The 13536-nt window shown below is 42.8% G+C and overlaps 1 protein-coding gene across 1 annotated transcript in view; it reads left to right on the top strand.

The window, feature by feature from the left end:
* Positions 1 to 12940, top strand: part of BTBD9 (BTB domain containing 9) — a 376375-nt gene extending 363435 nt beyond the window's left edge. Inside the window, exon 11 of the mRNA XM_060244929.1 lies at positions 12042 to 12940. Within this exon, the coding sequence (XP_060100912.1) occupies positions 12042 to 12209 (168 nt within the window). The 3' untranslated portion in view covers positions 12210 to 12940. The remainder of the gene's footprint in view (positions 1 to 12041) is intronic.
* Positions 12941 to 13536: the final 596 nt, after the last annotated feature.

The raw sequence follows: 13536 nt of genomic DNA, 5'->3' as shown, positions 1-13536 counted from the left end.
AACAGTTATAAATTATTAAAATTAACATAACAATATGGCGTTGTAAACATTAGATTTTGTAACATCAGATAATAAAAACATTTCCAGCAGCATACCTAGCTTTATTGCTGATTCTATCGCTAGTTGAAGGCCACCTTGAAAAGGTGGGTCTTACAGGCCCTACGAAATTGATCTAAACATCTTAGGGCCCTCATCTCCTCGGGGAGTTGGTTCCACAATAATGGAGCGACGACCGAGAAGACCCGATCCCGGGTGGCCTTCAGTCTGGCCTCCCTTGGCCCAGGGATATTCAACTGGTTTTTCCCAGATGACCTCAGTGCCCTCTGGGGCTCATATGGGGAGAGATGGTCCCTCAGGTAGGTAGGTCCTCGGCCATATAGGGCTTTAAAGGTGATAACCAGCACCTTGTAGCGAACTCGGTATACCACTGGCAGCCAGTGCAGCCCGCGCAGCCCCAGCTGTATGTGCTCCCACTTTGGGAGCCCCAGCAACAGCCTAGCCGCCGCGTTCTGCACCAGCTGCAGCCGCCGAGTTCGACACAAGGGCAGCCCCATGTAGAGGGCGTTGCAGTAGTCCAGTCTCGAGGTGACCGTAGCATGGATCACCATTGCTAGGTCACGGCGCTCCAGGAAGGGGGCCAACTGCTTTGCCCGTCGAAGATGAAAAAACGCGGACTTGGCAGCGGCCGCTATCTGTGCCTCCATTGATAATGAAGGCTCCAGAAGAACCCCCAGGCTCTTGACCTTATGTGCCGCTTTAAGCTGCACACCGTCAAGGACCGGCAAAGGGATTTCCTCACCAAGAGGAAATCCTCACCAAGACAAATCCTCACCAAGAGTTCCATCAGATAGTCTAATCTCTTTAAAATTAATAGCTAGAGCTCAACGTTTTGATTAGTAGTTTGGATAATATGATTCACTGGTGGTGGGAAATTTACCACTGGTGGTGAAAAATGGTACTGTGGATCAAGCCTTATGTCTCTCTCTAGAAGCTAAAATGACTAAACTGAGCCTATTGTACTTTGAACACATTATGAGAAGGCAAGACTCACTGGAAACGACAGTAATGCTAGGAAAAGTCAAAGGCATCAGGCAAAGAGGAAGACCGAACATGAGATGGATTGACTTGATCAAGGAAGGCAAGGCCTTCAGTTTTGCAAAACCAGGCAAGAGTAAGACATTTTGGAGGCATTTAATTCATAGGGTTGCTCTAAATCAGAAGCAACCTGATAGCATTTAACACAAACACCCTGGATCCAGGGTCCTCTTGTTTGTTTTTGAATTTCTGATGTGTGAGTTTAGTAGAGGATATTTATGTACCTTTTATCAAAAGTTATTTCCATTTAGTCAATTAGTATATGGTGAAAGCTAGGTGATTGTTCAACTGAATATTCTTTAATCAATTGACAGGTCAAATAAATAACCATGATGCCACATTTATAGTTGTCCAGGGCTCCGAGCAGCCCTGGATGTTTTTCAGGCAAACCAGCTGGCCCTGTGCAAAAAAAACACCTGGGAGGAAGCACCAGAGAGAGAGAAAGAAATAGGTGAGCTCCTCACTCTCGTGCTGCTGCTGGAATGCCACCAACTAGCTAGGCTTATTCAAGCTAACATTGGGGAGGGAACCCTGAAAAAAGCCTCTGCTGTCGTACAGAGACCATGGGAAGGGCTCAAAAAACTAAGGGGGGGGGGGGTGCAGTTCCAGGGAAGAAGAAGGTGAAGGCAGGGAAAACTACACAGACAATCCTGCCAAAGAGGAAGCAAAGCATATTGGCATTCCCAGCAATGGCAGACCTCTCAGAAGCACTGCACAGGGTAGTAGGGCAGGCATGGTTGCAGGCAAAGGAGCCATGGGAGAAACCTCACCAGTCTCCAAGTTAGCAGGTCAGAGGTGGCCAAACTGTGGCTAAGGAGCGACATATTGTGTGACTCTTGGTGGTCGAGGAGGAACTTAATGCAGGCTTATTCTCATGTAAACATACTTAGCGTTGGGACCTCAGCCAGCCTCTGAGTGACTATTTCTACTGTGTGTGAAGCAGGGAAGGAGGGGAAAATAAGCAGACTTGCAAGCTCTTCTCTTCCACTACAGAGGTCACCCAGAAACCTAGAGCAGGGAAAGAGAGCACAAGATCCAAGGAAGCCACTGGATGGAGGGACAGAATGGTGGTGCAGGGTTCCTCCTTAGTTTCATAGCTCTTGTAGGAGCTTTATTTACTAAGCTTTGTGTCAAGGCAAAGAGAGATGCATAATGATGCAAACAATGGTCAGTGATCATATGATACATGTGTGTTTCCTTCTCTTACTGGTGCCAAAAAAAAAAAATCCCTAACCTTTCCCTTATGGGGGCTGTTATTTCCAGCTTTTTTAATAAAAAAAAGTCTCTTTCTAGCATGTTCATGTTGTAAAGTGCATACATATGTATTTTATCTTTCTGTGCAAATAAAGTATTAAGAGTGGGTAATATTTGTTCACATCTTGCAGCTCTCAAACATCTGACGTTGATTCTATGTGTCTCTTATGTTAAGCAAGTTTGGCTACTCCTGGACTAGGTTGGTTGGCAGATGGGGGGAGCAGGAAGAGAGGAGGGAGGACTACAAACAACCATCCTATAAAAAGAGAAGTTTTGGGGGGCTAAGGAGAATATGAGCTGGAGGGCTATAGATTGGTGGCAAGGGAGGATCTGGATGCACTTAACCCTCTTCCCAACCCAATCTGAGGCCCTAAGAAGACTTCAAAGATAGGTAGTACCACAGCAGAGAAATGGCAAGGGCAAAACACTGCATCAAGACGCCAGAATAATAAACCAACACTGAAGGCTACGTTAGTAATGTATTAGTAATGTATAACAATAATTAGTAATGTATAACAACCCAGATAGCCACAGCTAATCTAGGTTTAGTAGTACTTGATTTGACTAATATGCATATCGCTTCAATTGATATGTTGCCATGTTGTACTTACTTTTATTTGGAAAACATTGCACTCGAGTGTGAATATGAAGATTGTCCTTGAAAAATCTTGATTGCGAGATTTCAAACTCACAATGATGCATATTGTATGAGTGTGTGAGAGAGAGATAATGGAGGAATTCTTTCACATATTCTTTGTGTCCTGTGTACAGTAGAGTTCCATAGATTTCCCTATAGCTGTAATCCTTGTGGGCTTTCTTTTTAATCATAATTGGAAAAGTATTTTCTATTAATCATTGTAAAACTTCTGTTTTGTCATTTTTCTGTTCTTAACTGTAGTCTGGTTGTCATTGAATAAAGTTCCTCAGAAGCAGACCCAGCTCTGGGTGCATAGACCAACTGCTCACCACCCCCTCCACAAGGACACCCCTGTACACACACCCCCAGTGCTGCGCTCTGCACCCCCCACCACCACCCCGGCACTTACAGGAGTGACTTGATCCTCCTGCTTCCCTGCTTTGGCACTTCCTGCTGCTCACTATTAAGAGAATGGGCACCAAAGTGCAGAAGCAGGAGAATCGCATCGCTCCTCCGCACCCCCCCACACTCTGCACCCCTCCCCTTTCCCCACGGTGCTTACAGGAGCAACGTGATCCTCCTGCTTCTGCGCTTCGGAGGTCGTTCTCTTAATAGCGACTAGCAAGAAGCAGGAAGGGGCTTTGAAGCCTCTTCCTGCTGCTCGCTATTAAAAGAACACCTGCCGAAGCAGGAAAGCAGGAGGATCGCATCACTCCTGTAAGCGCTGCAGGGGTGGGGTGGCCTCTGGAAAGGACACGGGGAGGAGGAGGGCAAGGACCGGGCAGAGGAGGAGAATGGCAGGCGAGGGAGGAAGGGCCAGGCGGGTGGAGGAAGAAGACCATGGGCGAGCGGGGGAAGGGGCGGACTACTGAGGAAGAAAAGGGCCGGCGGGGTGGAGGAAGAGGATGGTAGGTGAGGGAGGGAAAGGGTGGGTGAGCTACTGAGAAAGACCAGGTGGGTGGAGGAAGAGGGTGGCGGGCAAGCTCCTGGGGGCGGGAAGGGGTGATCGGTGGCGGCAGAGGTGGGGAAGGGGGGTAGTGTGGCGGAAGGTAAGGGAGTGGGCTGGTGGTGGCGGCGGCGATGGGGGAAGGCAAACTACGCAGTTCCCTTGGGCACCGGGAGAGGGGGAGCCCAATTTGGCGGCCCTGCCCTTCCTGGCGCCCTAGGCAACTGCCTAGTTTGCCTAGTGGAAGAGCCGGACCTGCTCAGAAGTCATAACGTGTGATTCCTGTTTAATTGCAGGTACTAAATGTGCTTCTCTTCAGTCTGGAACTATTTTCTGATTTCCAAAAACTTTGACACAGCCTGCCTTAGTAATTTCCTGTTGCTCTGCCATTTTTAACTTGATCCATTGTGATGGTGAAGTTTCACTAGACTTGATGTTTTGATTTCTTGATCACCTGCTCAGCATGAAACTGATTTCAGCATTTTGTCAGTTTCCTTTGGGCAATTTGTGTCTGTTTTTTCCATCTATCATCTCTCTTTTTGAATGATGAAATAAAGTCTCTGTTGTGTTTTAGCAATAATCTATGTGTTTCTGAAAATCTTCCAGTGCTTCCTTTTCAAGTTAACGCTACCTTCTGTAGTAGCCTCTGGTTCCTTTTACTTTTGGAATGTTTTCACCTTTTTTGTTAACTGCTTCTGAAATGTGTCTTTTCTTCACCAGCTGTGCTTTATCCCAGTCCCTTAATCTATTGTCCCACTTGATGATGGCACTTCCCCTGTACTTTTTACTCTTGCGTTTTGTTTTGCACTGGAGCATTAATTCAGAGTAGTTTTGTTCTTCCCTTCTTATTTTGCCTCTCACTAGATGGCAGGCACACTTTAGTGCATTCATTCCTCATGTTCCTGTAGAATGTTGTGCTGCTTTTTATTGTATATTCTATGTAAACTAAAAAGTCATCTTGGGCTGTTTCTCTTGATTTACTTCAACTGAAATTTGTTTTGGTCTCAGAAAAAGGCCACACACATTTCCCATCATCTTCAGTCATTGCAGTCTTGGTCCAGTAGTACGTTAACCTGTTATATTGCTATCATCAGTCCCCTTTTATTCAGAGTTGTGGGTGCACTCAGATATGTGCTCTGTGATGAGCCTTGATCGATGGAAGTAACATGTGCATATATTAATTGGCTCTCATCCTAGAGATGAGCAAACAAGATGTTCTGGATATTCCTTGCATGACTGTACCCTATATTGAGAACAGATCCATGGATCATTATTATCTAAAAATGTGTCTTGCTTCACTTCATTCTTTGTTGGGTTCCCCCTGATGTTCTGATGTAAACTTAGTAACACTGTTTCTTATCTGATCTTGCAACAAACCTATTCTGATTTTCTTATTCTAACACTTTATCTTTTTTAAACATTATCCATTGTTGTGGACTCTTTTGCCATTCTTCAAATTCATTATGTGCTGTTGACATATTTTTATTCTACACATACTTATTTCATTCTTACCCATTCATTCCAATAGGATTTCTTATCACAGTTATATACAGGAATGGTAACTTTAAAATCATCTGGGAGACTTTTTGTGTATAATCTGCTGTCTTATTTTCCCATGTATCATATCCACTTTCACTGAATCAAAAGGAGATTCTTAGAAAATATTTGTTGCTTTTGGTTTGTGTTCCCTATTTAAGTCTACCAAATACTATAATGATTGACATGTAGACAAAATCTGTTTGTTTTTTTAAAATAGATTTGGGACTACATGCTACGTATGCCACTTTTCTAACAATGAAATGAGAGCTTTTAAAGTACTATGAAGCATTTCTGTGGTACTTAGAGCATTGTTTAGAGCATTTCATATACACTATAATCTGTAGAACAGCCCTATAAGAAGAGCCAGTGTTTTATCCCCACATTCTTGCTGAATTGTTGAGGCTGAGAGGGGGAGTAGCTTTTCTCAGGCCAACTACTGAGTTTATGGCAGAGGTAAACTTTTCATTGAGGAAGGATTCTGAAATACATAAATGTGCAATAGCAGCTCCGTTAGCTTTCCATATTATTTGTTATTGTCTAATATTATTTAAAATTATTACCTCCATTCTCTTGTAAGCATCATTGGTGTGTCGCTTAGCATGCCTATTGTGAGCATTGCTTGTGAGTCCATCTGTAAGTTGTATCCAATTCTTTTTGTGAGTCTTCCCATTAAGTCCATTTCCCCAAGTGCTGTTGTCATTGTTTCAGAGGTTCCTGATGGATCATTACTATCAACAGTGCCTTTGTCAATATTAGCACACTATTAAAGTACCTAACGCATGACTTCTGTTTCCTAGTCATCCTGCACAGGTATATGACTTGCTACATCTTGATGTTAGCCTCTAGTTCAAGAAATCCTCTTGTTGAATGGTGCCATTGAAGCTTTGCTTCTACCTTATAAAGAATGAATATATTTATTAGATTTTTAAGCGTGTAAATATGTGGATTGTGCCAAATGGTTGCAGGCAAGCAGTTTCAGCATGAAAACAGCATTTCAGAAGATTATTTTTCAAGTGTCACTGTTGTCCTCTGCATTGTTCTTTCCGTACTTTATTTGTGTGATCTTATTCTCTATTACAGCATCATTACAGCCAGTCAGTGATCAGGTAGTGAGTATGAATGATGCTATAGTATCACATAACCAGTCAGGTTTGGATACATAGCAATAACACAAAGCCTAGTTAACACTTTATTCTGTTTGCAAGCCTCCTCCACTTGCAAGGTCACCAAAAGGGTATTTTCATTCAGGTCTAAAATGCTTGCCCAAAGAGCTCACCATTTTGACCATTTAAAACAAAGTTGGAGTCCAAAGGCACCTTTAAGACCAACAAAGTTTTACTCAAAATGTGAGCTTTTGTGTGCTGAAAGCCCACTTCTTCTGTTAAAAACATTTCCACCATTTTGCATACTAATTCACTACCCACTCCATATAATTCCTGCTAATTCCATTCCATACTGTCGCCTGATGGAGTGTGCTTTACCCCACATGAAAGCTCACTTTTTGAATAAAACTTTGTTGGTCTTCAAGGTGCCACTGGACTCTAACTTAGTTCTATTGCTTCAGACCAACATGACTGTCCACCTGGATCTATGTATCAGTAGGTGAATCCAAACCTTCAGGGGTGTTTATCTGTGAACAGCTGATCACTTCAGTTTCCTTGGGTGCAGAATTCATATGAAGGCACATCCGTCTAAATGATACAAAAGGTTTTAGAAGTGAATTTGATGTACACCTCCCTGTGCTCATCTAGGCATAGTCCCTGGCAGATTGAACTAGTGAGGAGCAGCAGGCAGATAACACTATCAGCTTGGGAGTCTGTATGATTAGCTTTCATTTTCCAAAGCAGGGAATAAATACGTTCTTCTCCAAGAAACTCTCCCCACTTACTATTCAGTTTAAGTCTTCAGCCTTAGTGAAAACAATAACTAATCAATGTCATGGAAAGGTGTTCTGTGAACACGCCCTAAGAAGGTTTTGCCCTTTGCCCTTGCTTGGCAAGCAGCTTCTAGCCATATCCCTGCTAATCTCTAGCACTTTAATGTATTTTCCTAGTGAAGTGTGTGGATCTTTGGTAGCGCTGCCAGTCAGTGAGCATCTTCTCTCTTCTGGTTTAACTCCAGAAGTGGCGCACGGAAAGTCTGGCAGCTGCAACAGTGCAGTAGTGCTCCCCCCCACAGCTGGATGAATGCAGCAAAGTACTATGGTGACTGTATGGACACTTCCTTTTGCTCCCAGTTTTATTATTAAAGTCACATTTCTCATTTTGTCTGTTGGAACTAATGAGAAAATATTGTATGTTAATATGCCCCATGCCTTAAACAGTAGGAAAAGGTTATTTGTTGCACAACACAGAGAGGCAGGATATCTCCAGATTCTGGGACCTATATTATAGCAATTAATCACACCGCCTTCCCAGGAAAGTAATACGTTCTAGATAACTGATCAACTAACGACATTCAGCTTCCCAAATAGTGCTGCTGATCATGGCAGTTGAAAAAAAATTGCAACAGCTGCTGCTTTCAAAAAATTAAAAGTATAAGTAATTGCAGTATTTTGAGGAGTGTCTTTAATCAAAACAGCACAGCCACACATGTGCAAATGTGGAAATCAGACTGACAATTGAAGGAAAAGCTATCATGTAAATATAGATAGATCTCTCCAAGAAAACAGAGAAGGAGCAGCTGAACATCCTGCAAACAAGAGAAGAATCTCTGAGGTTTTCAGCACTGAGAGAGAACAAAAAGACCCTTATTTTCTCTCTTACAGGTTTTCCTCATTATGTTTTCATTGCTTTGTCAGTGTAAAAATAACAATCCTCTATGAACTGTGCTTCACACACACTACTTCCTTGGTCACGATTCAGTCCCAAGTATTTAGTGTCATGGAGGATTTTCCCTGGAGATGTGTGGAATTTTGTAAGACCTGTTTATTTACAAATATCCAAGCTGAACATGGAGGAGCAGGCAGGCTGTTGTTCCAGTTTAGAGTAACCAGGCAGCAACATATCCCTGCAGCCTCCCAGAGCTCCTTCTTCTGTGTCTTGTCCCTTCTACAAAACTATTTCTTTTTCCTTCAGCTTAGGGCCAAACTCTACATTATGTTGGAAATCTGTATATTACCCTTAGAAAGATCTATAGGAGATCTTGGCTTTGGTTTGCAGCTGTGGCATTGGGAGTGTTAACCATTCCTCACATGTGTGCCCCATCTTGGCTTAGTGTCTGAGGGTTAGAGTCAAGTTCATGCAGGAACGTTGAAAGGTAGATTCAGCCCCAGAAGGGTGGCCTGTAGACAAACTGCAGAACCTTAGATGGTTCTGAATCTGACAACTGCTGCCAGAGCCAGACTGAAGCTAGCTCAGATAGATCTGGCCACACCTCTTTGGGAGAGGATTACATCTTAAAGGGCACATGTTTGCATTTGGAGTCAGGCACTCCGGGGGCTCTGTAGTATCCTAGAAAGTGCAAGCTGCCAATAGTGACCTTGGAGTCTGTTTGGAGCACAGATCGTCTAGGGGCTCTTGCTAAATACTTATGAGAGTTGCATTTTTATTGAATTATTTTATAATTTTAAATATTGTCTTTACTTGTTGAAATGTTTTAATGTATTTATGTATGCCACCTTGAGGACCCTGATCAGGTAGAAAGGGAGCATAAAAATATAAATAAAAAAACTAGCCATTTCACCAGTAGGAATTGTCTCCAGCTGGAAAGAAAAGACAAACTCCTGTATGGAACCTGTTTTGTTTTAATCTTCTTTCCCCAGTGCCACAGCACGAGTAAAAATCCCATCCCCACCACAATTGGTCTTGTTTTGGATAAGGAACATAGCTGAAGATCTGATCATAGCTCTCCTGTGTGAAAATGTAGCTTGGTTCTCCAGTAGGTGTGGTATGAGCATCTTCCTGGGACTAACTGTAAACTATCAAAGGCCATTTAGAAGTATCTTCTATTTTCCGACGCAAGTTGTTTTGCATATCCACAGAGCATACTGCTGTCTTGTATTTTTAAAAAATTACCCAGTGACTTCAACTGTGCTTGCTTCATGCATATTGATGAATGCTGATGAATCCAGACCTCTCAGGAAGATACAGGGCAGAGGACAGCTCAGTGAACATTTCTGCTCAGTGTACAATGATACTCTAAAAGGCTAATAGGATTCAGGAAAGGAGAGATAGCAAGGAGGGAATATTTTAATGGTCTTGTACAAGTCAGTAGAATGCCCATAACTTGTTTCCAGCCTTCACACTTGCATAGCGACAAAAAAGCCTACTAAAATTATAAGAGGTTCCAATCAATATTAAAGAGGGTTTGAGAAAAGATTCCCAACATCTGAAGGACTGAGGTGCAAATCAGAGGAAACAAGGTGGTCAGGACAAAAGAGGTTGCTTAAAAACTGCTCTGATATTATTTATTCATTGCCAGAGTCACTCAGTGAAGTTAATTGGCAACAGCTTACCCAATCAACTCAGAGGAGCAATAGTTTTGTATTCTTTTATAGAAGAATGTTGCAAAATAGTATCATTTGAATTATTCATTTAAATATTTTACATGTAATTTACGTTCACTTCAATTTTAGGTTTTGTAAAAAAAAAATTAAAAAACCTTTCAAAAGCAAATGAATATACTAAGCAAAAGCAGTTATTTCCCATCACCATCCAGTAACTAACAGTGCAATCTTAAACTGAGTCTATCTTCACAGAACGTAACTTTGCTTAGGATGGCATTGTAAGTCATATTACAAGACTGAGGCCTTACCTATTTGATGTGAGATCAGGAGCAGTGTCAGGCCCACATGGTTCCATTCTGGCCCCACTTACCACATTTGAAAAGCTCCCAGTTTGGGAGATACAGCTTCTTGAAAAAGAGAGATCTCCCCTGACTCTATGCTTATATGCCATGGGAGAATACTGTCTAGGAGTGTGTGCTTGGTTATAAACTGAGCCAAAAAAACCCCTGATAAATACTGTATCCCTTTAAGTGCCTCCCCTCCCCTCCAAATTGGAAACCATGGAGGATGGCACCACCACCTTCTGGAGCCCATAGAATTGGGAGTCCTGGTCCAATCTTTTTGAAGTTAGGGGTGGTGATGTTTTATTTTGAGAAGAACCAGCAGCGCTGCGGCAAATTTGATGCCTCTACTTAAAAAAACAGCCCACCCAGATACCCCAGATCAGTTCTCCATTATAGCCTATGGGAACCATCGACTATAATGGTACCCATCGAGAGCCAGTTTGATGTAGTGGTTAAGTGTGCGGACTCTTATCTGAGAGAACCGGGTTTGATTCCCCACTCCTGCACTTGCACCTGCTAGCATGGCCTTGGGTCAGCCATAGCTCTGGCAGAGGTTGTCCTTGAAAGGGCAGCTGCTGTGACAGCCCTCTCCAGCCCCACCCACCGCACAGGGTGTCTGTTGTGGGGGAGGAAGGTAAAGGAGATTGTGAGCCGCTCTGAGACTCTTCGGAGTGGAGGGCGGGATATAAATCCAATATCATCATCATCATCTTCTATAAGGGAGCCAAAAAGTTTGGCAATTCCAACTATTTCCCGAATCCCAATGCCATACTGATATTTTGGGATATATCATAGGGGGGGGGGGGGTGTTCCAATATACCCAAACCTGAAAAATACCAGGGGTTTTGTGCATACCCCTAGTATGGTCTAGGAAGTCATGGTCAGTCTTCTGGGGATTCATATCATGAAATGGAGGTATAGTTCATTTCCATGTCTTTCATATCAAATATTTTACAAAGAAAACCTTTTAACTGATTGACTTATATCTTATGACTGATTTTTTAAAAAATATTTAAATATTAAACATTTTGTAATCCACCTTAAGTCTCAGCAAGTAAGGCATGCTATAAATGACATAATTCATGTCAATAATTCCTGGTAATAACTAGAGATCAGGGCCAGCTTGCCCACTAGGCAAACTAGGTGGTTGCCTAGGGTGCTGGGAGGTAGGGGCACTGAATTGGGCTCCCCCCTCCCTGTGCCCATGGCAAATGCCTAGTTTGCCTCCCTGCCACCGCCCATCCCCACCCTTATGCTTCACCCATCCATCCCCCCACCCCTGGCGCGATCAGAGGAGTGCGCCAAAGCTGCTCCTTACCAGCTTTGATGGGGGTGACACAGCTTCTAATCCTTTGAAGAGCCTGTGAGAGGAGACTTTGCTCCCTCTCACTTCCGGTTTCAGGGGGGCGATGGAGCACGGTGCTGCATTGCAGCGCCTCAAAGGAAGGAAGGGCGGCAGCAGGCAGGGAGCCTGCCTCGGGCGCCACGCACCCTCAGGCCGGCACAGATGGAAGTGATTGTCACAATTGGCTCCCTCCAGGACCAGTACGCCTTGCTGTCACAACAAGCGCTGTCACAGCGCTTACCCTTGAAAAGAAGGAGGCTCCAGTGACTGAGAGGATTTGCAGCATAGATCTCATCTTGAAGATGCTGGGTGCTTCTGCTTCAGATGTGGCTCCTTTTAATGTGCAATTTAAAAGTTCCTTTTAATGTGCAATTTACTTGTGACTTTAATACATATTCCCATTTATTGGTTTGCATTCTCTCATTGTTTTTCAGGTGTTCCACTGTGTTCATTTTGAGTGTCCAGCCCAAACTGCTGCCCACAAGGAAGAAGCTAGTGAAGATGACGTGGGCACAGGTGGACAGCAGCTGGCATCCCGTTCATCTCGAGCATCAAGCACCAGTTCTGTGCACTTCCTCCCAGGAACCATCTCACACTCCTAGGCTTACCAACTATAAAAGAGAGAAGAGCATTTGCAACCCCAGTGCCATGATAAAACTGTTCACCACTTCACTGTTGGACACCTTAGGTCTCTGAGTGGACACAGGGGACTATGCCTAGAAGCTGCAGATATTCAAATGGAAAAGGCTTTTGAGAGACACAGTGGAGCTGCTCCATTCTTTTGGTGTAGTTCAAATCACGATGTTCTTTTTTGGGGGGCGGGGGGGATAGGCATTCAGTTTTTCCCACTTTTCCTGTTTACACCCTACCTCTATAAACCTAATTAAGGCAGAGAGAAAAAAGTGAAGCCAAACTGTAATACAAATATGCCATATGAACAGTATCAGAAAATTTGTTTATAGAAGGCACTTGCTAGGCAATAGATCTTCACTCAGAGGGTGTATGGAAAATGTGTTGACAGACATCTGGTTATTTTAATTATTTAATTTATTTTTGAGCCACATTTCTTTGTACAGTTTAAGCCATTTTTAGTTTGTGTATTCAGTTGCTTGCTCCCCTCCCCCAGTTTTTGTTTAAACATTTCCTTGCTTATCATGCTACATCAGGCAGATCTGCTTGATAAGAGGCAGGTATACAATAATCAATCCAAAGATGCTGAACTGTAATTCTGCTTTACATGACTTACAGAATGGTCAGTCGCTTTACTAAACTGATTGCCAGGTTCTTAAACTAGGCAACAAATGTTGGAAGTGATTAAATCATGATTTAATTTCATAAGTTTAGATTTCCTATTATGTTTTTTTTTGTGCATGTTGGAAAACAGAAATCTAGTTGACTGCTGATGTATCAGCTAAATTTGGTATCGATCAGAGAGGAAAGTACAATGCTGGCAATTTATTGTCCAATATTTGCTTTAAAAATTTGATTATATTGTTCCATTAGGGATTTAAAAAACACTTCTGAGAGGCTTTTCACATAATCTCCATAAGTATAGATTTCAGTATTGATAGAGCTTGTTTGTGTTTTGAGTAATTTACATCCCAGCAGTAGCTGTCCTTTGTAACTTAAATCAGATTATCTGTTTGATTATTTTGAATGTTTTCCCATTCAGCATCAGTTGTTTAATTCCATTGCTGCTGCTGCATTTCCCAGAGTGAAGGAGACATTCTGCATTTACACATGAGTATCAGTGTCATGGGACATCTAGTTAGGGGAAAGCATTGCATGTATCATGCAGGATGTGACATCAAAGAATATTAGTGTCAACTAGACTAAAAAAAAATCTGGTTTGGTTCAAATTGTTTATTGGGATTATATTGCCCTTTAAGTAGTAATGTAGTCATGCCGCTTGAGCTCATGTGCTTGCAT

This window comes from Heteronotia binoei, chromosome 1 (genome assembly GCF_032191835.1).
Source record: "Heteronotia binoei isolate CCM8104 ecotype False Entrance Well chromosome 1, APGP_CSIRO_Hbin_v1, whole genome shotgun sequence".
Classification (NCBI taxonomy): domain Eukaryota; kingdom Metazoa; phylum Chordata; class Lepidosauria; order Squamata; family Gekkonidae; genus Heteronotia; species Heteronotia binoei.
Note: the sequence above shows the minus strand (reverse complement) of the source record. Positions and strands in the feature narration are given on the sequence as shown.